The following is a 24,879-nucleotide window of genomic DNA, read 5'->3' on the forward strand; positions in this document are numbered from 1 at the left end:
ACAAATGCAGTTTCTCAGGAGGAAGGAGAAGACACAAGAAAAACAATTTATACATTTGGCTCGCATTTGGCTGGCACTTTGACTGAGATAGGGGTTTTTAACTTAAAAAAGTTTTGCTTTATTTTGACCTTTTTCTAACATTTCTCTCTGAGTGATATTTAAAGATGAGGGCTGAAAAGGGGGCTGAGAAAACCCAGGCCTACATGAACTGTTTGATATCCCACTCTACCACCACTCTCTCCCACCCTGGTGGAAAGTTTGTTTGCTGTTCTGCTGAGCCAGCAAAAAAAAGGGCTTTGTTTTAACTTGACTCAGGTGATTTACTGTCAGGACACTCCTCGAGGACCTGCACAAGCAACAAGTCACCTTTGATACTGGGCAACACCCAGAGACTCCCTTGTGCTGCATGAAGGCTTCTGACCCCACCAATATGATCATCCTCCAGTGCCCATGTGCCCAAAGGCTACTGGTAGTGGCTGCTGCTTATTTGCCCACTAATTCTGGAAAAGCAAGTCAAGCTGGGCAAAGGGCTCCTTGGTGGATCTCCAGGCTGTTTTCTGAGAAGAGAGGGAGCTGCCAGAGGGGAAGAGAGCAAGCTGGAAGGGTTGGCTGTGCTTCTTGGACGTTAAAAGTTCTCAGAGGTGGCTTTGGCCTGGGTGTAGCATGATGTGGGATGCCACTGGTGCCTCCTGGGGAGGCATCTTCCCAGTTCCCTGTCTTGACAGAAGACAACTCAATCTGTTTCCCTTCTGCTCGCCAGTGAGCTAGGCTAGCCCGCATGAGCTCTGGGGCAAATCCAGCCAGGAGCAAGGATCGCTGCCCGCTGCGTGCGGGCTGGCCCAGCCTCACATCCCTGCCCTGGAGAAGTTCTGGAATTGCCTGGTTTCACCCAGTTCTCCTCACTCCAGTGAATCCTTGGAGCTGCCAGGAGATAAAGAAGGGAAAGGCAAGGGTGAGCAGGCAGAGCTGTTAGGCCAGTGCCTGCAATGCTGCAGATGGTGGAGATGGTGCTTCCAGCTCTGCCCTTCCCCGGCACCTCCAGACCTCTGGGGTCCTCAGCTTTGGGGTCACCTCTCAGAGCTGGTACAGCGCCTTGACCCCAGTGTTGGCTGCAATAAGATCTACCAAGACAGTTCGCAGTGAGCCAAGGAGCCCCTGTGCCGTCCTCTCCAGACTGAAGCTGCCCTGAGCCCTCCAGGCAAGAGAGAGGGATTTCTGTGCACTTTAGATTTTGTTTTTACATCTCTCAAGTATTTTTAGTGCTTGTAAAAGTGAAAAACTGAGAGAGACACAGCTGGGGCCAGTACTGTACAACCCTCACCCAGAGCCTTCCCAAGGCAACTGAGACCTGAGTGCTGCCAGCCTGGTCCCACATCTCCAGAGCAGGAGGGCAAATGTACCTGCTCCTCTTCCCCCAGCGTCATCCCGATGATTTTCTGGGGAAACCTTGCTGCTCTTATGGGTGCTGGACACGATGTACCCAATCCAGTGGTAGACCAGAGAAGCGTTGCTTCCAGCCCGCATTGTGCTGGCTCACACTGGTGTGGAGTTTCCAGCTGGGCTTTTAAGCAGGTTGACGTTTGTGACTGGAGCATGGTGAAATCTGCCCCGTGCGTCCCATCACGCAGTTAGGTATCTTGTAGGATGGACACAAAGGGTTTGGTGTAACCCACTGCAGGAAGCGCTCTGCCTGCATTGCTGGCAGCCTTGTCAGGCTTTCCAGCGTTACCCTGGTCCTGCAAAGGAGCCTGGAGAGAATCTGGTCCTTTAATGGGTTCTCACAGTGTGGCAGCCAGCGAAGCATGCCCAGCTGGATGGGACTGCAGTGGCAAAGAACTGATCTGCAGGGCGATAAGGGGGGTCAGCGCGAAGCGGTGCAGCAAGGTGAGACTATCAGGCCAGCCGAAAAGCTGTTAGCCTTTGTCCTCAGCCTCCAGACACAGGGGAGAGGGGCCAGGGACAGCAGGTGGGACAGAGCTGCTGCCTCCTGGGCTCTGCAAGGGCTTCACAGGCTGCTTTTCTGGGGACGCTGCCATTTCAGTGAGACCTTGGCTTGGAAATCCCTGCAGTTTGGTTTCTTCTGCTAAAGGGTGATCACAGAGCATAATTGCTGGTGGCTACGCTACCAGGTCATAGCAAGTTCCCTTGTGTTACAAAATGCTCCTCTGTGTCTCCATGTTCTCTTTCTCAAGGTGTCTAAGAGCTGCTGTAAGGTCTGGCTGAAGACTGGTCCTACCACGTAGGTGGAAAAACATGCAACTATCAACAGTACTTGTAGTGATTAGGGCTCAGGTATTATTTAGAGAATTCGGCTTCTTTCTAGCTGGAGATCTCTTCTTTCCTGGTGCACAGAGCTGAGAACGCCCTGCAGAGACCATGTGTCATGGGAGACTCAAAAACACAGTGGGTGGGTCCTGAGCAGCATCACTCAAGGGAGTGCCCATCCTCAGGACAGCAACAACATCCACGTGTTTTAGGTGTTCCCACCGAGTGACCCTGGCCCAGCCAAAGCCGGCTGAAGCTCTGCTCCTGCAACATAAAGGGCTGGGCAGATGGAGCTCCCTTCTCCTCAGCACCAGCACGGATGGGAGGGGAGCGGTGCTGGTCTGGACCCTTGCAGAGACCAGTGTATTACTGTTTTGTGGCCCTGACCTCCCAGTGCTCCCCCAGGGCTGCAGGAAGGAGCCTGCACCCCGATGTTCTCCCATGGTCTAGCATTCACTTGCTGTCTGTGTTCACTTGCTCTCTTACTCGCAGCTGACCCTCCCTGCTGTGTCTGGATCACTGGCTGGTTCCTCTGCCATACAGAAGCGCTCCTGAGCTGCAGCTCCCTGGCTCTTCCCAAAGCTGCCTCTGCCCTGCTGCCTGCACAGGATGCAAATGAGATTGAAGAAGGATTTTGTGTGGCCTTCAGTCTCTTCAAGATCATCCACAACATTTTTCTGCCATCTGTCATTTCGAGAAGAATGCAAACAAGAAAAAAAATAATAAACCCAAATTATTGCCTAATCAACACAGAAATCAGTGTTGCTTGCTCAGCCTGCAGGCCACAATTAGATGCCATCAGCAAATTTGGGCAGCTTGCCTGGGCTGCAGTCTTTCATCTCTTGAAGACTGACAGGCATCTCTGGGATCTGCAGGCAGAGGAAGGAGCAGGGATCCACTTGGAGGTCTCATCTGGCTCTTTGGGGAAAGAGCACACAGTTCAAAACCATGGGAAGAAAGGAGCATTGTGTTTATTAATTAAAGGAAGCCCCATAGCGGAGGAGGGGACATTTAGGCTGCAGCTCTGAGGTCTCCTGCGCCATCTCCAGCACCATCTCAGAGAACTGCCCTGGTTCACACAGCCCCAGCCTGGCTTGTCTCGATGGAAGGGTGCACTGGGTAAACCATTCTGGGAGATGATGGATCGTGTGTCACTTCTGTATCCGTATAGATACATGGTAGCCTTGTCTGTGCATGTGTGCACGATCTGAGTGTTTGGTTTGAAGCACGTACCTTCCTTCTGGGACTGTCCTACAGCAGGACCTGCACCCAATGACTCAGGCTGCCTTGGCAGGGATGTGGGGAGGCCCCACAGCTCACCCTGTTTGCTCTGGGTCAGAGCCGGTTGCTCTGAGGAGGGCGTGGGCAGCCCCAGGCAGACCCCTGCTACAGCAGGGCTGTGTCCCCCCATCTCCACACCCAGGACAGAAGCTCTTGGGAGGAAACGGGCCCTAGTGACAGTTTGGTGTTGCCCAAGAGGCTCTGGGATTTGCTGTGCATGGGTTGGCAAGCCTGTCACCACATACCTCCACCCTGGCTCACACGGTGTGGTCGACTGTCCAGGTGCAGGCTGGGGAGCAGGACAGTCTCACCCCAAGGCAAAGAGTTGCCTGGGGCTGCTGCTGTGACCTGAGGGACGTGGGCAGGGGGACAGCTGAGAGCCAGAGCAAGGGGGACCCTGCCTTCCTGCTCAGTGCCGGCAGGGGAGGGGTGCTTGCAGAGCCAGGGGGTGGTGAGGGGAGCACCCAGTGTGGGAAGGGAGGGTGCTGGGCATAGTGGTGGTCAGGGTGCTCCTGCAAGGGCAAGGGAAGGGGAGCGGGGCCAGGCAGAGCAGGGGGCAGGACACCCAGGCTCCACTCCCCGCTCCCACTGGCCTCCACATCTACTTGTCCCCGGGGAGGCAGAGCTCAGAGGTGCTCGGAGCAGCTCGGGGGAAAGACCCGTCCCTCCTCCCAGGGAGGAAGGAGGGTGAGAGGAGCTACCCTGCTCAAGTTCCTGAGCTCTGAAATGTGATCCTGCCGCAGGCACCTCCCTGGGCCCCACCTCGCCCTCTCCAACCTATATATGTCACCTGCTTTGGCCGGGTGTGGGGGACGCGGGCTCACACGGTCTGCCAGGACCGCAGGGATCCCTGCGGATGGAGCGGCCGAGGCATCAGGGGATGGCGAAGAACACATGCATGCGCTGGCGGCTGCCGCTCGTGTGCCTCCTCTGGGAGGTGGCCATGATCGTCCTCTTCGGGGTCTTTGTGCGCTTCAACCCCGAATCCGATGCACATTGGGAGGAAGAGAAGCAAAAGATGAACCTGACCAGCGACATAGAGAATGATTTCTACTTCAGATACCCATGTGAGTACTTGGGAAGCCTAGTCCTGGTGCGGGCTGGTCCTCATCCCATCCTATCCCATCCCATCCCATCCCATCCCTTCCCATCCCATCTCATAGCCTGTCAGAGGCGACTTCTCCACCCATTGCTGGGAAGTGAGGCTCTTGACTTGAGGCTGATGTGGGGCACACCAAAGAGCAAGAGAAAAGCCTCATGACCCTCCAGTGCTCTTGGGGCTCTGTCAGCAGTGCACTGTGACACCAGTACGTGATGGCTTTTTTTCCAGGAATAGAGCTGACGTGTTCCCAGCATCCTGCAAGTTTCAGCTTGCTGCCCCCTCCCTCAGCTCTGGATCAGAGCTGGCTTTTCTGTGCATGCAGAGGAACGGCTGTCGAGATCCTGTGACATCTTCCTCCCCTTCCTACGTCCTCCCCCTCACTAGTAAATTACCCTTTAGCTACTGGCTTTTCGCTGCCAGAGCCCTCCTAACCTGCCAGCTTCCCAGGGCTCTTGGTTCGCTGCATTGTATTGCCAGGGGGATTATTCAGGTGGTTAAAGCTCTTCTGGCCAGGCCGTGCCTTTGGCCAGCTTTGATCTCCAGGGCTGGTCATCTTTGTGAGCCGTTGGAAACAGGCTGCTTCTGTAGGCAATTGTTTCCAAGGAAGCAACAGGCCTGAGTCATGCATCTATTTAGAACATTTCCATTAAAAACACCTGCTAAATCAAAGGAGCTATAGAAACCTGTAGCTGCTGAGGATTAGCTAGTTCAGAAAAGGATTTGCTTACAGAAACCTGCTGCTCAGCCAGCCTCTTAGTCTATGGCCATGGCTGCCCTGGGCTGACCCTTGGGATCTGCCCTTGGGACTAATCCCACACAGGTCATGCCTGAAGGCTGCTCTTGTCACTGGTGTGCTGGGAGGACAGCAAGGTCCAAGAAAGAGCCTTCAGGAGCTAAGGACATGACTTCTGTACTGATATCCCACCCCTGCTCTGCAGCGCAAAATATTCCCCTGCAAATGGCTGCATGGATCACATAACTAAATCAACCTAAGAGCAATTTCTTAGCTCAGTTTAGCTTTGAATTATGTTTCTGTTTCAGACCTGAGGAAGGGCTCATGTGCCCAAAAGCACAGATGGTTTTTCTCCATTATCTAATCAGAAATATTCTCTCTCTGCAAAGAGGGACAAACATGGCAGGGTGACCAAATGCTGGCATTGTGATCCCTGTGTCCATCCAGCACGCAGAAGACAGTGCAATGGTTGAACACTCAAGGATCATTTGTATTAACATTTCTGTGACTGCTGTTGTCCATAGGATGGGTCTGCAATGGCAGTGGGATAGGAGTGACAAACTGACAGCTCCTCCAAGCCCAGAGCTGACTGGGAAGGCAGGAGAGGGAAGCCTGTGCATGGTTGTGTCATGGGTGTCCATTGCCAGGTCCAGTCTTTGTGACAATTCCTTCTCATTTTGAATCACACAGTGATGTTCCCTAATGGGTCACTCCACCGCTCTCTAGGGAAAATAAATGAGATTCTTCAGTACAGGTAGCATTCCCAAAGCCCAGACACTGCCTCTCAATAGTGACAACAATTGTCCTCCCACAAAAGCAAGGTTACAAAACCTTTAGGGCATGGCAGCACTTGGGCTGCCTCTGAACGATGCCAACACTATTCTTCTCAAGGGAAAACAAATGCAAGAGTTAGAAAAATGCTTTAGACTGGGTGCAGTTTGAAGAAAGACCTGCCCTTCCTCCTGGCTTTTTACAGGTCTAACACACAGTGAAGATCCTCTGGGTTTTCAGAGGGCGCACAGTCCGCAGCTTTAACTCTGAGCTCTGTATTTCTGCTTTCAGGATGAAAGTGGGAATATATAATGCAAATGGCAGCAGATAATTCTAGCTGTGTTTTGTGCTGCTTACATTGGAGAAGAGAGGTTGGGAGAACACATACAGCTGCAGAGGGACAGTCTGTGGGATTGTATGGTAAAACCAGAGTTAGGAAGACTGGTTCTTAGGACATGCATTTGAAGGAGATCTTGTCTCCTTCCATTTTTAACAAGTGATTTCATAGGCATGGAGGACATTTTTAAAAACAAGCAGATTAACCTGTCTGCAACATGGCACTACATTGCTGGAGCCTGTCCAAATGCTTGTCCTTAAACAAGTTTCAAAATCTTGTAAAGCACCAAAGGACAAAAGCCAAGGCTTCTGCAGAGCTACATCTCACCCAGATCCTCGCCCAGCCCGTAGTGGAAGCAGCAGACACAACCACACTGTCACTGCAGGAGCAGATCTGGGGCTGCTGGATTTCAGCACAGGTTCAGGGTAGAGCAGATTCTCAGTCACTGAATTTCCTTTGCCCTGAGCTTATGCCTTCTCTGAGGTGCACAGATGCTGCCGGTTACAGTGGCTGTGATGGTTTGTGTGCTGCATAATGCAGAACTTGCCACCGTAGCTCCATCAATGCTGTGTTTGCCTGTTCTACAGAGCGGGTTTGCGGGTGAGAGCCTCCCGGCAGGGGAACCCAGCCTTGGGTCTCCTGCATTTTTCATGGGCAGAGTGGCCTCCAGCGTGAGGGTTTGTGTGGTTCAATTTGTAAGTACACAGCGTTTCAGCTCACTTAGTTGCGAAGTGATGCTTATCTGGTAGAAATGTGCAGCATTAAAAAGTACAGCAGGTTTACTGCACCAAGAAGTTCTTTCAAGAGGCTCACGCAGGTTTGGTTTCCCCCGGGGAAGGGCATCTGAGGGGCTCGAGGTAGCAGGTCTGAGCATTCGTGGGAAGAACTGGGTCTCTGTGGTTTAAACACTCAAAATCTCACAAGGTGGGATCCTGGTCACAAGGGTGTTTTGCCACTGATTTCAGCATCATTTAAAAATGCTTTTGTAAACTTCCCTTCTTGCTCTGAGCCATCACCAGGACCCTGCATTGGATGGACCTGCCCAAAATGATCACTCGTGTCTTTTTAACAAAACTTCACTTTTTATTTTACATGACATTTGCTGAGTTTTTTACAGAAGGGGAAAAAACAATCTGAGTAGGATAATGTTACCTTTTGTACACTCCATTGTTTCTGGTCTTCTCTTGCATGCAGCTTTTAATAGACATTTTTACTTTCAAGACTGAGCCATTCAACCAAAAGCCAGTTTCCGAAAGCTGAGCTATTCTCAGACTTAGAAATGTGGGGACATGGGGCAAACGCACATTTTCTCTTGAATTTCCTCCCTGCTGCCACTGATGTGATTAGTTTCCTTTCACCACCAACTTCAAACAGCACTTGCAGCCCTGCCTTCCCCACAGAGCTGATGGTCCCTTCTCTCTGCACAGCCTTCCAGGATGTCCATGTGATGATCTTTGTGGGTTTTGGCTTCCTCATGGTGTTCCTCAAGCGTTATGGATTTGGAGCCGTGGGATTCAATTTCCTCCTCGCTGCCTTTGGGATCCAGTGGGCTCTCCTGATGCAAGGCTGGTTCCACTCCTTCGAGAACGGGAAGATCCTCATTGGAATAGAGAAGTAAGGAGGAGATGGGCTCTGGGATGCCACCTCTTGACCAGCCTGTGGAAGAGCTGGGACAGGAGCGGTTGGCAGCACCTGTGCCTCTGTTACCTGCAAACAAGTCTCAAAAATGTTGTCTTCCCTCCGCATACCTCCACTTGCTTTCCACCTTTGAGCCCAAAGGTACTTGCTGTTGTGCTGATACCGCTCAAAGGGAAATGTGAGATGAGTGTCACCCCTTAGTCCCAAGCCAAGCGCCATGCATGCCAGTGCTGAAAACATACATAATCCACATTCTTTAAATAATTTATGGGAAAGCACCTTTCCTGGGCAGTGTGTCAGAATGGGAGGAGGGTCTGTGGGAGATCCAGGGCTGGCTCCAAATCACCCATTTGTCTTCAGGTGGAATCTCTAGAGCTGGGGGTGGATGAGAGTGAGTTACAGAAGAGTATTCCCTCATTAACCACAATTATCCTTCTCCTTTTTCCAGCCTGATCAATGCTGATTTCTGTGTGGGCTCTGTGTGCATTGCCTTTGGGGCCATCCTGGGCAAAACCAGCCCCATACAGCTCCTTGTCTTGACTTTGTTTCAAGTCACACTCTTCGCAGTGAACGAGTACATCCTCCTCAACCTGCTTCATGTAAGGCTTTATGCAGCATTTTTGTCTCTCTCTCTCCCCATGACTGAGTGCAGGCTGGATGAACGGGTGGGCAGATGAGATGGACATGATGCAAACCAGACCTCAGCTCCTAAACAAGTGACAACTGCAGAAGCAAACCTCTCTTTTCCCATGGCTGCAGGTTAAGGATGCTGGTGGCTCCATGACCATTCACACCTTTGGAGCTTACTTTGGCCTCATGGTGACACGTATCCTGTACAGACCCAACCTGGAGCAGAGTAAGGACAAGCAGGGCTCCGTGTACCACTCCGACCTCTTCGCTATGATCGGTGAGTCAGCCCCTGCCTCAGGGGCACTGGTACATGCAGACCACTCGCCTGTAGAGGGCTGGTCCCTCCTGTGTCTCTGGGAAAACCAAACTGAAACGAGGATGTGGGGCTGAGAAGCTCTCTGTCCCAGTCTTCTACCTCTCAGAGCTCCTCAGCTCCTTCCATCAGTGGCTGGCCTGAGATAGCACCTTGGAAGTCAAGGATGCATTTTGGTTCCCCCTCTCTTCCAGCCTCTCCTGATGCTGGTCCCATCATGGGGTGTGCCGCTCCAGGGCAGCAGGACTGTGGGATTTAATTTCCCCCTGTGCAGAAAGATATTATTTAGAGTTTTTTTCACCCCTTGTATTGTCTCTTTTCCCTTTCTCTTCTTTGTCCCCTCCTCTCCATCCCACCAGGTACCCTCTATCTATGGATGTACTGGCCCAGTTTTAACTCAGCAATTTCTGAGCACGGGGATGCCCAGCACCGGGCTGCCATTAACACCTACTGCTCGCTGGCTGCTTGCGTCCTCACCACAGTGGCCTTCTCCAGCATGCTGCAGAAGAAAGGCAAGCTTGACATGGTAAGCTGGGAGCAGAGCCCTGCGCTCCCCAGGGGACATATAATGAGGTTGACTGAGGGTCCAGTAAGCAATTGGTGCTTGTCCTTTGCTGAACAAATACTGGGTTTCAGGGCACAATGATGCAACCAGCCTCCAGCCAGAAACCCAGAGGCTGTATTGAACAAGCAGGTGGGGAGTGAGTCGTGCAGTGCCTGAGGTGCAGGGTGATGCCCCGCACATGGTGGACCTCAGTCACAGCAGGGACGGGACTTGCCCAGAGAGCTACTGATGGGCATGTTGCAGAGCCATGTTTGGCTGAGCAGGGGCTGCGCAGCAGCTCGTGAGCAATCGGGGGGCTGACTTGTACGTGTTATGTGTGTGGGTGACATGTCTCTGTGACAGCAGAGCTTGCATGACACATGGGTGAGACAATTTCTATCTCATCACAACTCCCCATCCAGATTTGTGGATGCAAAGAATGTGTGTGGTACGGGGAGTGGGAGTCTATGTGCGCCTGTGCTACAGACAGAGGCTGCCTGTTCTTCTCTTGTTTTTCACCAACAAGCAGGAAAAAACGGGCCCTGATATTTCCTCTGGAAACATTTTCAGATTTTCCCGCTTCGTCTTTTGCACCATCCCTGAGTAATTGCAATCTCCCTGAGATGCCAACACAGGGCGTTTTTTTCTACAGGTCCACATCCAGAACGCAACGCTGGCGGGCGGCGTGGCCGTGGGCACCAGCGCAGAGATGATGCTGACTCCATATGGCTCCCTCATTGTCGGGTTCATCTGTGGCATCGTGTCCACGGTGGGGTATGTCTACCTCACGGTGAGTGCTGCTCTAGAGGTCTGCAGCCCTGGTCCTGCTAAGGAGACCAGAAATGGATTCACTTCCCTTTAAGGGTTCCTACTTTCCATCATCCGTTTCTGACTCCATTTATAGCCCCAAAATGCTCAGGAAGGTTCAGTCTCCCAACAGGACAGTGTTTGGAAGACACGTTGTTGTTTTATCTTGAGCTTGGCTTACATCTTTGTCTAAAAGCCCTTGGCTCTTTAATGGGACACGATAATAACTCTTCCTTCTCTGTGTATTCCAGTCCCCCATGGAAGGAACTAATCCTTTTCCAGGGCTGTGCTCATTTCCCTGATCTCTCTCTACCTCCTTTCCTCTCAGCCTTTTTTGGAATCCAGGTTGCACATCCAGGACACGTGTGGCATACACAACCTCCACGCCATGCCAGGCCTTATTGGGGGCATTGTGGGGGCCATCACTGCAGCTGCAGCCACAGAGGATGTATATGGAACGGAAGGGTAAGACAGCTTGAAACTCTTCCATGAAAATAGATTTTACCTGGGGCTCCTTGGGCCGGGAGCAAGGAGTGATTAACAGCCCTTGGTAACTGTCCAGAGTTGCCCCTTTCCCCCTCAAAAACAGGGGGGTGCACTGACTGTGCCGGGCTTACTGAAGTGTAAAAGACTCATCTCTTGCAGATTCTGGTGGCCTCAGAAAGTGAGCAACAACCCTTCTGCTTGGCATTATTCTGGGGAACAGTGGGTGGGGAAGTGTTCCCCCCTTCATCCTTGCATCGTTTTTGCGGGGTTACGTAGGGCTTGGATGTCTGAAAGACAAATGAAATGTTTATTTTTTGGGATAGTAGGCAGGGCCCCCCATTTGCCAGGGGCCAGAGGAGAAGAGAGTGAGCAGGTTTTTGTGTCATTGCGACACTCTCCTGGTCCATTGCAGAAGAGGGATGGGGGGACGGAGGGGGCCCCGAGGGAGCAGGGCAATACGGCTCCTCCGGAGCTGGGGAAGATCTCCTGCTGGGAGCAATCCTCGCCATTTCTGCCCTCGGCAGGCTCATCAAGGCATTTGACTTCACTGGCCAATACGCGACGCGGACACCCAGCGTCCAAGGAGGGTTCCAGGCAGCCGGCATTTTTGTGTCCCTGCTGATGGCTTTAGCTGGAGGGGCCCTTGTGGGTAAGCAGGAGGGGAGCACGGACAGGGGAGGGTTGAATCCAGCCTGTTGCTAAAATGGAAGTGTCCATGTACTGCTGCCCGTGGCTGGATGTGTCCTGCCCGCCTGCATGGCGAGGGCTGCAGCCCCTGGCTTGCTCCCGTCTGGACACCCTGTAGCAGGACACGCCAAAGCTCGCGGGAGCTGGTGAAACCAGGGAGCAAGCTCAGATGGGTTTGGAGAAAAGGGGAGATGGGCACCGAGCACCGTGCCAGGGTGCGTTTGTCCCTTTTGTTGCCGGGGCGGGTGGACTCCTGCCATCCGCTCCCTGCCTACAACCCACACGCATTATGGTCCCCTGCCCACCGCGCTGCCCGGCTGCTTCCAGGGGCCATCCTGAAGCTACCCATCTGGGGCGACCCCGCCGACGAGAACTGCTTCGAGGACGACGTTTACTGGGAGGTGAGGGGGGGGCGGCCGCGGGCCGAGGCGCCGCGGGGAGGTTTTGGGGGGAGGTTTTGGGGGGAGGCCGGAGGGCACAAGGTGGCGCTGTCGCGCCGCGGCGCTCAGGGGGCTCTGCCGCAGGTGCCGGAGGACGAGGAGAGCGACGTGTACCGCATGCACGACCCCGCCAAGCCCGCCTCGCCCTGAGCCGCCCACTGCCCCCCGCCGCCCCCCGACAAGGGCTCTGCCTGCTCGGGGCGGGGGGCGGCGGGGCGCCCCCACCACAGGACTTCGGGCCCCGCTCCGTGCGGGCGAAGGCTCGTTTGCTCCCCGTGGGGACGAGGCACCCGGCTCTGCCCTTCTCTACAGCTTTTGTAACGAACTGTTATCAATAAAATAAAAACGTGCTCTTCTTTGCAGAGCTGTGCTCTTTTGTGTGAGTAGTGGATCGGGACGGGATGTCACCCAGACCCCCAGTGGCACAGGGCACCTGCTGGGACAGATCTTGGCTGCTGGGGGTAAAGCAGAGGCTCCGGGACACCCCCGGTGCCCAGGGACCGAAGTGGATGCACAAGCAATGGCAATGGGGAGCAGACACTTGGCTCAGGACCTGGCACCTTAAAATACAGCAGCCAAAGGCAGCAACCAGACTGTCCATGGCAGGGGCTGAGCCTGTGTGGGAAGCGCAGGCTGGGCTGGTGTGGTTTTTTGTGGGGGTGATGTCACACTGCCATCCAAGGGTCAGCTTTGCCTCTGGCTGCACTTTTACATGCCTCCACCATCACCTTCTCAACTGCTCTACTGAGGTCTCCACCAGTTCCTCAGGAACCTTGTTTGCCCGTACGTCGCAGGCTGGCAAGACCCTTTCCTCTTCTTTGGTTTCAGCCATTTCTTCCAGTGTCATCAAACCGCTGCTTCCACTTAGCAGGGCTATCCTGATGGGCAGAGCGCAAAGCCGAAGCACAGCCCCTGGCTTTTAGACAGACCATGAGGTTCCAGCCAGAGTTGGAGGAGACAGGAGTGAAAATCAGACCCAAAATCCACATGTTTTCCAGGATGATATGATACAAGACACAGGAGAAGAAAAGCCAGGGAGGAGGGGGGCGGGAAGGAGGTAGGAGGGCTGATAGGTCTCATCACTGCGTCTATCTGTAATTCTTACACCTGATGGGGGGAGTCAAAAGTAGCTATTCACATCCCCTTGGGATATGACACCCTCATTTTCCATGCTGGGTAAAGACAAAAACCCTTTACAACATGTTTCTGGAATTTGTCAGCGGCTGCCAGCAACAGCATATTAATTAAATGTCGGCAAAGATGGAAGTAAGAGGCTCTGCTCTAATTGGACACTTTGCTTGGTGGAGCTGAAAAACATTGTGACAGAGGAGGAGGCGCCAAAACACTGTGTTCCCCCACCATAGCATGGGGATGGGGACAGCCAGGCGCAGGAGATGCTCTCTTCTGAACTGGCATTACCTCTGGCCTGAGACAACCTCGCCATTAAAAAAATAAGAGTAACGAAACAAGAAAAAGCCTAAAATCCTCCAGAGGCAAGGTCTCAAGCACAGCAGCAGTGTGGGATGTAAGGAAAGGGTTTGTTGGCTAAGGGGAAATTCAGAAATACTGTGGTATATTATGCATCCTTTTATGATGGCAAAGGAGATGTCTGATGGGTTAGAAATGGTCTCCAGAGAATGATCCTTGCAGAGGTTGAGTGTATGTTGAGCTGCACCCTTTGCCCAGGGCAGGGTTTGGAAAATGGGGGGCAGTTCCTCATTTCCCTGTGCTGGGATATGCTGAAGGAAGGAGATCTCCTCCCAGCCTCTTTGCACTGGGGAAAGGATGTTAACCACCATTTTTTTTCACAGCTTTGTCCACAGACCCTGTCAGAAACAGGGACATTTACTGACAGGTGCTGTAGACAATCTCATTTCAAAAGTGGAGTCCTAAGCTTTTTGCCCCAGGCCTTCAAAACCACCTGCAAACAGAGGTAGACCTCTTGGACACTGCATTTCCTACTGCCTCACCGGACCGCTGCTCTTCTGTCCCACCCATTTAAGCCTCTGGCCACGTCCCTGACAAGCCAGCGTCCAGCCGTGTCAGTCCCTGGGGAGGCAGTGTCCCACCATGGGGAGACAGTGTCCAGCACCTGTGGCCTCTGGTCTTTCCTCCCAGCAGCTTGCAAAGGGACCACGGGAATCAGTAACAGCAGAGACTGAGCAACTTGCGTTGCTTTAGCGAGGTGGCCAGCCCACATCTCTGGTGGAGTCTGTGAGCACCACATGTGCTGGCAGAAGGAGCCCCAACCCCACTCTCTGCTTCTCCAGGCTCTGCCTCCTCCTCGTGGGAAGACACCTAAATCGCCCAGGCTGCTGGGCAGCGAAGCATTTTATTGCCCATGCTCTTGCAGGGCTCAGTCTGGTCTCAGTACCTAAATCACTCGCTGGGGCTGCCCTCGCAGTTTTAATTCCCTGGCACACAATACCGCGGTCGGGCTGGCGTGTTTGAAGTGCGGTCGTGGCCCCAACGGTGGACAGAGGGTTTCTCAACAGGGGAGCACGGGGAGCAGAGAATTGGGCTGCTCCGGCAGGCAGGAGGATGTGTGAGAAAGGAGCTGTCGATACCCGTGGGGATTAGGTGGTACAAATTGGCTGGGAAGCACCGGAGGCATTGACCAGAGTTATCCTGGGGCAGGTTCCCATGGCGGGGCTGGCTGAAACAACCCGCCTTTAAGGAGGCTGGAAGGCCCAGTCTGGCTGCTAATCCCCTGGGATCTATGGGGCACAGAGCAGAAAAGAGGTTAAAAAAAAAAGGAAAATCTCATGTAAAGGTGGTGGTTTGCCCAAAGGATGATGTTAGAGAGAGTGGGAAAGGGGTAAGGAGGGGGAACAGCATCATTTAATCCTGCTTTTAATAGGTAGGTGGTAGGCTTTGCTCACATCCCTACTCCTGCAAGCTGCTGCAGAGATTTTGGGGAAAGGCCTTTGCTTGTCTCTGCCATCCCCCACCCCTGGCAGGGACCCCGACACCTCTGCAGAGGGTCCCCATCTGCAGGCCTGCCTGGCAGGAGCGGGGTTGTGTGCTTGCATCTGCGTCCATGTGTGTGTTGATGTGTGTGGGTGCAGGTACATGGTGCAAGCTCCAAATCTGGACTGAAATGGGCTCATGGCATGGTGAGGCACCAGCCACGACAGGTCTCCCACTAGTGATGTGCCCACACATATGCATTCAGCCTTCTTAACCACATGGAAATGGTGCACTGGAAACCACATTGTCCACGTTGCCAGCAGTGTTGGTGTGCCCTCACACACTTGTGCCAGCCTTCCAGCTGCTACACCACTGCACACATGCATTTACCTTTGCTATGCACCTCCGTTTACCTTTGCTGTGCATCCATCTACTTTACTGTGCACATACATCCACCTTTACTGTGCATGTCCATCTACCTTTGCTGTGCATCCATCTACCTTTGCTGTGCATGTCCATCTACCTTTGCTGTGCATCCATCTACCTTTGCTGTGCACGTCCATCCATCTCTGCACTGGTGTGAGCGTGTGCGTGTCGGAGCCGGTGTGTCCATGCCTGTGTGAGCACGGCTCCAGCCCCTTCTGAAGGAGCGCTGTAAATTGTAATCAGATTAGGGCAGCCGGTCGCTTAGGGCCCTTGAAAAGGGCATACGTCCCCTCATCAGTACGCAGCATTGAGTTCCACAAAGGGTCTAAGTAACTCGGCAGGGGTCGGGCCCTCTGGAGCGCAGGGGAGGGGGCTTGCCTTTCTTTTCTCCCTGTCCCTTGTAATTATGTCAATTTGCTAGCCAAATTGTTTGCTTGAGTGGACAGTGGGGACTTGCCCCCCTTCCCGCCTCCCCCCACCCCTAACCCCATTCATGTGCTAATGTGGGAAGGAGCTTGGCCTCCTGACTTTGGGAGGTGGCCGTTTAGGAGCAAAGCACAGGGGGGCATGGGCCAGGAGCCCCCATTTATGTGCCCATGGATGCTTTGGGCTTGCAGCCCAGCTGAACGGAGCACTCCTGTTTGCTTTAGCCCGTGATGGGATGTGCAGTGCTCGGCCAGCCCAAGCCAGACCTGTTTTATTCCAGCCATCCCTCACCTGCACTGTATCCCCGCTTGGGCCACCACATGCCCAGGGCCAGGAGCCATGCCCTGCGGCGCGGCGCCTTTTTCGGCACACCTCCCCACCCGCACACCTCCCAGCATTTGCATATATTCTGCCCTCAAATCCTTGTCAAGGGGAGCTCCTTATTGCCTGTATAGATCACAGGGTGTTAGTTAAGGGGCTTCTTTGTATTGCCTCAGACAGCTGGGGTCATCAAAAGTCCTGCGGTGGGAAGGAGAGACAGGAGGAGGGGGGAAGCTCTGACAATACGGACTGAAGGATTAAAGGAGCATATAAAGTTCCTATTGAGTGAGACAAGAGGCTGTTCACTCCCAAGATTGACAGCGACCAGGAGGCGATTCCTAACACAATGTCCAATTAATTCTCTACCCTCTTCACTGCCGTCTCCTCCCTCCCTCCTCTCCTGGGTTGGAGCATGAGCAGGGAAGGGCTGAAGCTAAGATCCTCAAGAAGGCAATTAATTATTCCTGAGTAAGAGAAGCCTGCCAGGGTGCAGGCAAGTCCACAGGTTTGCTGGGCATCTGTCCTCCTGTCATGGACTTTCATCAACTTGAGCCACTTAGGGGTAGTTTTCCCTTCCACCACAGGCAGAGCTGTCCCACCAAGGGTCCATCTCCACGACAGGTCCTGCACCATAATCATGGTTAATGTTGAGCCTAGAAGTGGTAGATTTAGAGCTAAATCCAGACTGGCAGTGGCATGCAGTAGGGCAAGGCAGCGGCAGCGAGAGAGCTAGGGAGCAGGGTAAGGTGCCTGGGCAAGATGCATGGGCATGCAGAGCATTTGGGGAGAGGCAGAGCAGCATGTGCCAGGCCTGGGGATCAGGTCTTGCCTGTGTGTGCAGTGGCAATGGGTAGAGCAGCTCCATCTACCCTGGTTTTACAGGGAGAAGTGGGCTCCTGGCCATAAGGATGCATTGCCACTGTCCCCTGGGCTGGCTGCCTGCACTGGCCCAAGTGCTGGGCATAGCAGGACACATAGGAGGTATTTGTGAGTGTGCTTCTGCCTCTCCTGATAATGGGCATCTCTTTAATATACCCCCCACATACAGGAGCAGAATCTGGGCCACCATGTGAAATTCCTGCAAACCACTGAGTATGAATTGTCTGGTCTGTTTTTCTCTTGCACACATCTCAGCCCAGAGGGAGGGAGTAACCAGGAAAAAAGCACCTTTCTCCGAGCTGGCCACCTTGTCATTGGTACAGTGCCAAGGCTCCCAGACGTGGGTGGCAAATGCCCTTCCACGGTGACAAACCTCTCCAAACCACCCAGTTTGGAAACAAAAGCCATGCAACTAGGAGGGCCCGGTTCTCACCACAGGTGACACTTTGGTCAGCCCATCTCCTCCATTCACCACTGCTCAGTGCCGACCCCTTCCCCTCCATCACCCCTGCCCATGGCACAGAGGATGCCACCAGGCCACGCCGGCATGGGGTGGGGGACCGGTCCTGCCCACGCCATGCACCCCATGAGCAGGGGATGCCCTGGGGCTGCTGGCACGGGGCTGCCAGTAGCTCGGTGTCTCCTGCCCGCTCCCTCCTGCCGCACACGCTCCCAGTGAAGTTGTTTGAAAGTCTTCCGGCAGTTTTCGCGGCCAGGAATAACAGATTAGCCATGATCTGATCAGCCCAGTATCTAAGCTGTATTCTCCCTGCTGACAAGTATTTGAAAGAGGGGAGGGGCCACTTTCAGCCCAACGATGAATCTTTCACTGACAAGAAAAGACCCTTTTTACTCCCGCCAGCAGCTGGCTGCTCCGTGCCCTGTTGCTAAGTGAGACCCGGGGCTGACACTTGCACGCAGCCGGTTTCAGCAGAGCCCTTGGGTTAGCAGGACCAGGAGATTCACACCAGACATCTTGGTTTGGGGTGGGGGGGGGGGGTGTTTCTTTTCTCACCCACCTTTGACTGGCAGATAACTGCTCACCAGCGAGACCCAGCGATGGCCCTGCTGAGGTGGCTTATCCTGGGAGGAAAGGGAAGGTGCAGAAGCCTTTTGAGGGTGGGTTGGAGTTGGGGCTCAGCCCTAAATGTTTGGGGTTTGCTGCCTTGCACAGGGGTGTCCCTAGCCGAGCTGCAGAAGAGCAGTGTCCCCCGCCCCCCCGCATACCCACAGCCCTCGTGTACCGCTGGGTTGGGGTACAGCAAGACCTTGGCTTTGGAGGATGCTTGGTGCTGGTAGCTTAAAAAAAATCCTGGCTTGGCTTCATGCAGGGGTGGCTCTGGGCTTGGCCTTGCAAGGCAACATGTGGCAGAGGAAATGGGAGGATGGTCTCCAGGCTCGGGCCAGCTTTCTGGTCCCTGCAACCTCACAACCTCTGCCCCCACCCAGTCCTAGCCAGGGCCAACCATCCTGCAAGTAGGAAGGGAAATCGCTAAAACAAAGGCTTTCCAGGCTATTTCTGGAGCTGCCAGCATGAGGTGCCCTCGCCTAAGACATGGTGCTCACATCTCTCGCCTCTCTTGCAAGGCAGCAGTGCAGGCAGGGCTGCAGGCTGCCAGGCCCTGGGCTGGCACCTTCCCATTGCCCTACCTGCCCTGTCTGCCCTCCCTGGAAGGCAGGGCACTGTTTGGGGAGGCTGGAGGCTCTCCTTCGTGCATAGAAACCTCCAGGGACTCTCTAGAGCCACTGCCGAACCTCCCTTGGCGGCCCCAAGCAAAGACACCCCTGGGTATTACAGATGCATGGCAGCTCTGTGCTCAGCCCAGTGCAAGAAATCCACCCTCTGCACAGCTGTAGGAACCCTGGAGAAACCCCTTTGTCCCTACCTCAGCCTGGGAAGACTTTCTTGATCTCAGACTCCTGCGAGCCCTTAATCTCAAGGCAGGCAGGGATGACCAGGGCTCATTGCACTGACATGCAGGCGGACTGTGGAAGAGTCCCGCGGGGAGGCTGTTTCCCTTTCCACGGGAATGGGGAATCACTCCAGCATGGCACTGCAAGTTACTTCCTCCCCACAGCCATGCCCTGCACCTGGTTGGTGCAGAAAGCCCCAGGGAAAGATGCTAGAGGGGCTGCAAAAGTAACTGCTTTAGGCAGCATAAATAGGAAAGAAACCCTGAGCCTTCAGGTTAGAAACACGAAAGGCCAGATCTGTGGCTGCGATACAGCCCCTTTCTGTAGCTTTAGCAGCACAAAGCAGTTGAAAAACTGGCTTCTCTGGTGAGCTGGGCTCTTCTCCAGTTTGGGGAGTCCCTTGGTAGCCAAAGGAGCAGTGTCAGTGCCAATGCCATGGCCACCTTCAGCTCCACGGACAGCAACAGGGCATTTCCAGTGTCCCAAAGTTGTCTGAAGTCACATCAGAGTCATGATGGCTTTCTCTAGTCTTCCCAGGAGCAGGAGTACCTACATTGGGCGTTCTGGGGGAGGTGGTGTTACAGTGCAGGTGTTCTATCAGTTTGTGCCCACCATGGATAGCAGTGGCTGCACAGGCTTCTTGCCACACTTGTCAGTGGCCACCCACCCCAAATAAATCCCTCCCAGCCAGCAGCTTCTCAAGGGCATGTTCATGTCTCTCTAGACTTGAGCCAGCAAAGCACAGGCGAGACCTGCTGACCTCTGAGCTGTGTCTCACAGTCCCACCCATCCAACTAACTCTGTCACCCTTTTTTCCCAGCTGTTGGCCACCCCAGTAGGGACAAGCTCCTGGCTTTGGGACCTTACCGCTCCTCTGGTAGTGCAGGCCACTCTTTTTGGGTGGCTCTGCTAGCCATGAGACATATCCTCTGCTGCACAGACAGATCTCCTGCCTTGCTCTGCAGCAAGGAATGTCCTGTGCAGAGGAGCAATGGGAGAGCTGGGGGGCTGGAGCACAACCTTCATCCTCTCCTGGGGAGGCCAAAGGACTTGTGACAGACATCTTAAAGCTTCCTGGCCCAATTCTTGGTTAAACCTGCAAATAGCCTGTTTCTCTTGGATAAACTGCCCTGCTTATTCACTTCAACATTTGCAATACCTTGATCCAATGCTCACACCATGGTCATGAAGACCCGTGTTTGACTGTCCCTAACCTTCACGTCATTATGGCACTGACCAGGTTTCTAGGAGCTTCATGTGCTACAAACAGAAAGTCAGTGTCAAAACAAATTGCTCCTGACTTTATTCCTTTTGCCTCGGTTGTTTCTACTGGCTTTTCCTCCAAACCTTGGCTTCGCCTGCAAACATTGGCTTCGCCTTGACTTGTGCTTGGCAGATGCTGGAAGGTGCTTTGTGGGCGAGAGCACCAGCCCCCCATTCAACTTCACTTTTCCCCAGGGAATCCTGAACCACTAAAACCAATTTACCCTTTAAATCTGGGTAGTGTCTACATTGAAAATGCTCTATACAACCCTCCTCTGGGAAGGATGTGGTCTGCAGAAAGAGACCTGACTGCCCTCCTGGTGGTCTGATCACCCACAGGAGAGCACAGGGGCCCTTCCCCACCCAGGGACTGGGCGGCACCATGTCTTCTCAAGAAAGAAAGGAAAATTTGCCTTCGAGGACTAGTCAGTAAAACCTGATCTGAGAATTCATGTCCTCATGCTGAAATAAACCATTGTGCAGCAAAGAATAGTACACAATGTAAGCACTCAGGAAAGAAGAAAATAATTTTATCCTGATTTCTAGTGTCTTCCTGACTTGTGAGCACCCTCCCATACTCACACATGTCAGCAGAACACAGTGGAGATATATTTATATGAAAATCTGGCTGTCTCCACAGCTATCTATAGCGTTTCTGCGCCCTTAGCTCTATCCTATGGCTACGGGTTTGGTTTGGTTCCAGCGCCTGGAACATCCCAGTGCAAAGGAACAGTATCAGCACCCTGTGTCCATAGGGGTCTGAAATAAAGAGCCGTCATGCAATCAAACCAGCAGCTTGGTTGGGTTGGGGGGCACATGGGGAGCCTCGAGCATTGCAGCATCCTTTCTGGGGTACCGCCGGTGGGGAAGGGGGTCCCCCCACGGGCCTTTCTGCAGACGAGGGCCCCCGCTCAGAAAGAAGTGGCAGCACATCAGTATGCAGAAGTGGTCGCTGCTCGCCAATAAATTAGCATAAACCACTCTAGGAGGTAAATAGACATACAAGGCGCCAGTGTGTGCAGCGTGGGCTGCGGCTTTGTCTCAGCCCCACTATTGTCACGGCCCCTGCTGCACACTGACCGAGTGGGGCCAGTGTGGTGGGCTCCTACACTTTTGACTGCTGGATAAAAGGGGGGAATATAAAGAGAGGGGAGAACTTTTTTTCGTGTTTTTTTTATAAGTCCAGACGAAGTTACAGACGTCTGTTAAACGTCAATTACAGCTGAATAAAGACGTCTGCTTGAGGCTTAGTTATGGCTCCTTTCAGCCACCAAGATTTTTCCAAGGCTGGCCCGGGATGCCTTCGGCAACCTAATTTGGAGATTGTAACTCTATAAACAAGCTCTGGCATTAATCAAGGCTGGTGAAAATGCAAATGACGGTGTGGAAAGGGCTCAGGGACAGGACGGGGTCCTGTGCCTTGCAGCTCAGGGCAGGGAGTAGAAAGAGGGAAGCAAAGAGGAGGAAGAAAGGGGCCATGCAGAGGAGCAGGGATCCATAAATAGAGAGCTTGGTGGGGTTTGCCGACTTTCCTCCTGGTGCTCTGGGAATCTGGTCCCATCAGGACTCCTCTCTACCCGCCTCCACTTCCCACCAGTTAACCCTTGTGGTGCTCCTGGCTGTACGAGCCAGGAGCATGGCCTTTCCACGGCTGGTTGCTGGGGTTTTCCCAGAAAGACAAGGTCAAAACACCATCAAACCAGACATTTAACACCTTAAAATCCTGGAGGATCACCAGTTGTTTTGGAGAATCTGGACTGTATAAGAGACAGTGTCAGAGGAGCATGGGGACTGCAAGAAGTCACCCCTTTGGGAGGGCAGCTCGTGTCCCCCGATGCTTGTTATGTGGCTGTTGATATTGTCTCCATTTTGTCATGGGAAAAAGGCCTCTGAGCTCTAGCCGTGGGGGGAATGAAGTCCCAGGTCAATGTTTCCCATGCCATCAAAAGCCATCCTGGTGACCATGAACACCAGAGCACTCTTCAGCAGGGACGAAGTACCTACTGACCTTCTTCCCTCTTGGATATACCCATGTTGAGAGGAGGAAAGTGGAGGGCTGGAGCTCCCCTTGGCCTCATCAGCAATATCGCCTTCTGTCCTGGGATGCTCTGGCCAGCTGAGGTCAGTACCTGCTGAAGGAGAACAATGTCCTCTCCTACAGCCACATCATAGCTAGACATTACAACTCAGAATATAGGAATAAGCCTGAAAATCAAAGTGGAAACAGTGTTGATGCTGAGGGCTAACAGAGTCTTGCTTGTAATACAAAGGAGACTCACTCCTGGCTCCCCTGACCCGTGGAGCATCCTTCCTGTGCTCTGCCCCGGTGCTCAGCGCTGTGCCATGCACTGCGCAGTGACTGCAGGATGGATGGTCCAGAGGAGCTCAAATCTCTCTCCCTTCCTCAGATCTTCTGGGAATCTTCGGGGTTTTTTTTGGAAACATTTGAGAAAACAGGTGCAATCCAGGAGCATTTTAGAATAAAAGTAACACAGGAGCCTGCTTCTCATTCTCACCACCTCTAGAAAGCATTTTCTCCTCTCGTTTCTACTCTATGGGGAGCATCCTCTCCCCATCCTAGCCTCTCTTTTTTTCTCCTTTGTCATTCCCTTTCCCCCGTCTCACATGGTTACACATTTTCTTGTCTCCTCTCTATTTCCATATCAGAAAAATCAGACTGACAGAGAGATACAAGACACTCAGATATAGAAACTCCAGTGACCCCTTTCTCTGGTTCCTTGGAGAAACTCTGTGTCTATTGTGCTGAATTCAATAAACCTGGGGTACCAGGGTTCTCCTTGGCCGATGGAGATGGGGGCTGGACTCCTGGCCATCTTGCAGACCTGCCATGGGACTGATTTGAGGCAGCGACAAAAAGGGAGGTTTATTGCAGAGAATTGAAACAGAAACACACATCCCAGGCCCTTCCCTATCGGATGGTGACCAGGAGGGAACCTGCCCTTCCCAAGTCATCAGCCTGACACTGCTGGGGACTGAAACTGGGTGTATTTTCCCCTGCCTGACTTCCATCCACTCATAGCTTCACTGCAATGGACTGAAAAAACAACTGCATGCTTCTAGAAAACACCTGAAGGATCCCCTCCAACGTGGAGAGGATTTACAGGAGGCATTTAGGCCAGAGGAGCTTCTTTTGGTTATGGCCTCTACACAGCTGAGCGTTTTTCCTGCTGAAGCATCCTGAGAAACCTGTATTTGGTCCTGGGGAAGTGTGAGTGAGGGAGGTGACGCGCCAAGGCTGTGGGGAACCCCTTGCAGGGAGGTGACCAAGTTCATGGGTGTCTTTTGCGGGATTTGATTTTTGACAATGAGATGTGGTTCAGGGGAAAGCCAAAAGGAGGACAGGAGGGTGAGACCGCAGAGGGCTGCAAACACTGGCGCAGGCAGAGACGCAAAGCACCAGTCCCCAAACAGGCTGGTTGTTATGGGCTGGACTGGGATCACTGGTTCTCTGCAGCCCCTGGCTGATGTTAACATTAACCCTGCGTTATATTCTTTCACCTGCGGAGAGGGGGACAGGCAGCCTTTTGGGGAGCTGAGAGCACTTCCAAGGAAAAGAAGGTCAGACCTTGTGGTGAGAAAGTCTCGCTGAGCCCAGAAACCAAGGGACAACAGAAAAAGAAGGGATGGAGGTGGGGAGGAGGACGGAGATGAGAGGATCAAAAGGGGAAATGTGGATCAGGGCACGGAGCCAGCCCGGCAGACAACGCCCAGGGCTTCCCGAAAAAAAACCCCACAAAACGGAGGATGGGGTGGACCAGCGACAGCTGGAAGATTTAATTGCTCCTCTCCGCAGACCTGCTCGGCTCCCTCCCTCTCAGATCTGCATTTCAATATGAGAGCAGCAGTAAGTGGGATGCCGCTGGAAGGGGTTAGAATGATTAATCATTTAAAAAGCAAGATCTTAATTACAGGGTGCAATTTTTGCTATTTAAGGAGTCCATTAGTTTCCAGAAAGGAAAAAAAAAGAAATATATATATATATTGCAGGTTATTCTCCTTTTGAAGAAAATGGGGGGGGGGGGAACCAGGGGGTCACAGCACCCAGGCTGGCGTGGCGAGGGCGTTGGTGTGTGAGGATGGCGAGGGGGAGGTGGTGTCATTTGTTCCCTGAGTGATATTTTTGAAGAGTGCTGGCTGCGAGTGTTCGCCACGCTCATCCACGCGTTGGCACAATCTGTGCTGGAGCAGGCAGACAGCTTCTGCTCAGCCTCCCCCGGCACGGCTCCTCCTCCCCGGGGGCAAGGGGAGGATTCGGCCGCTGTCAGCACCGCTGACCCCTCGGCCGAAATAGCTCCCAAAGGGCATATTGGGGGGTAATTGCCGTGATAACAGCTTGTCTGCTGGGAGCTGGGCTGAGACCTCGCACAACTGGTCTTGCCCATGGCTGGGGCAGCTCTGGCCATGCTGGGGCTGCAGAGTGCCGTGAGCCACAATGCCACCCCTGACTGGGGACACAGGGCATCAGGACACAAGGGGACACTGGCGCGAATGATGCCCACGATGCCTCGGCAGCTGCGGGTTCGGCCCCGTCTCGCCCCGCGCCGCAGCCTGGAGGGAGGTGACGGGGGTTAATCACCCACCGCCTCCCCTCTGACCCCTCTGTGGGTTTTTCTCTTGTATGGTCATTTAGCCGTCCCCTGACACAAAAGGGAGCGATTAAACACAGCTCAGGCCCTTCATGCTTT

The 24,879-nt window shown here is 53.5% G+C and overlaps 1 protein-coding gene across 1 annotated transcript; it reads left to right on the forward strand.

Moving 5' to 3' along the window:
- Window positions 1–4,402: 4,402 nt before the first annotated feature.
- Window positions 4,403–12,184, forward strand: RHCG (Rh family C glycoprotein). The gene is made up of 10 exons (XM_065641843.1): window positions 4,403–4,613; window positions 7,917–8,103; window positions 8,576–8,726; window positions 8,887–9,034; window positions 9,430–9,596; window positions 10,267–10,404; window positions 10,750–10,886; window positions 11,432–11,556; window positions 11,922–11,995; window positions 12,119–12,184. Exons 1-10 carry the CDS (start codon window positions 4,403–4,405, stop codon window positions 12,182–12,184), a joined length of 1,404 nt encoding a protein of 467 aa, XP_065497915.1.
- The last annotated feature ends 12,695 nt before the right edge of the window (window positions 12,185–24,879 follow it).

Source organism: Caloenas nicobarica, chromosome 10, assembly GCF_036013445.1.
Source record: "Caloenas nicobarica isolate bCalNic1 chromosome 10, bCalNic1.hap1, whole genome shotgun sequence".
In the NCBI taxonomy this organism is placed as follows: domain Eukaryota; kingdom Metazoa; phylum Chordata; class Aves; order Columbiformes; family Columbidae; genus Caloenas; species Caloenas nicobarica.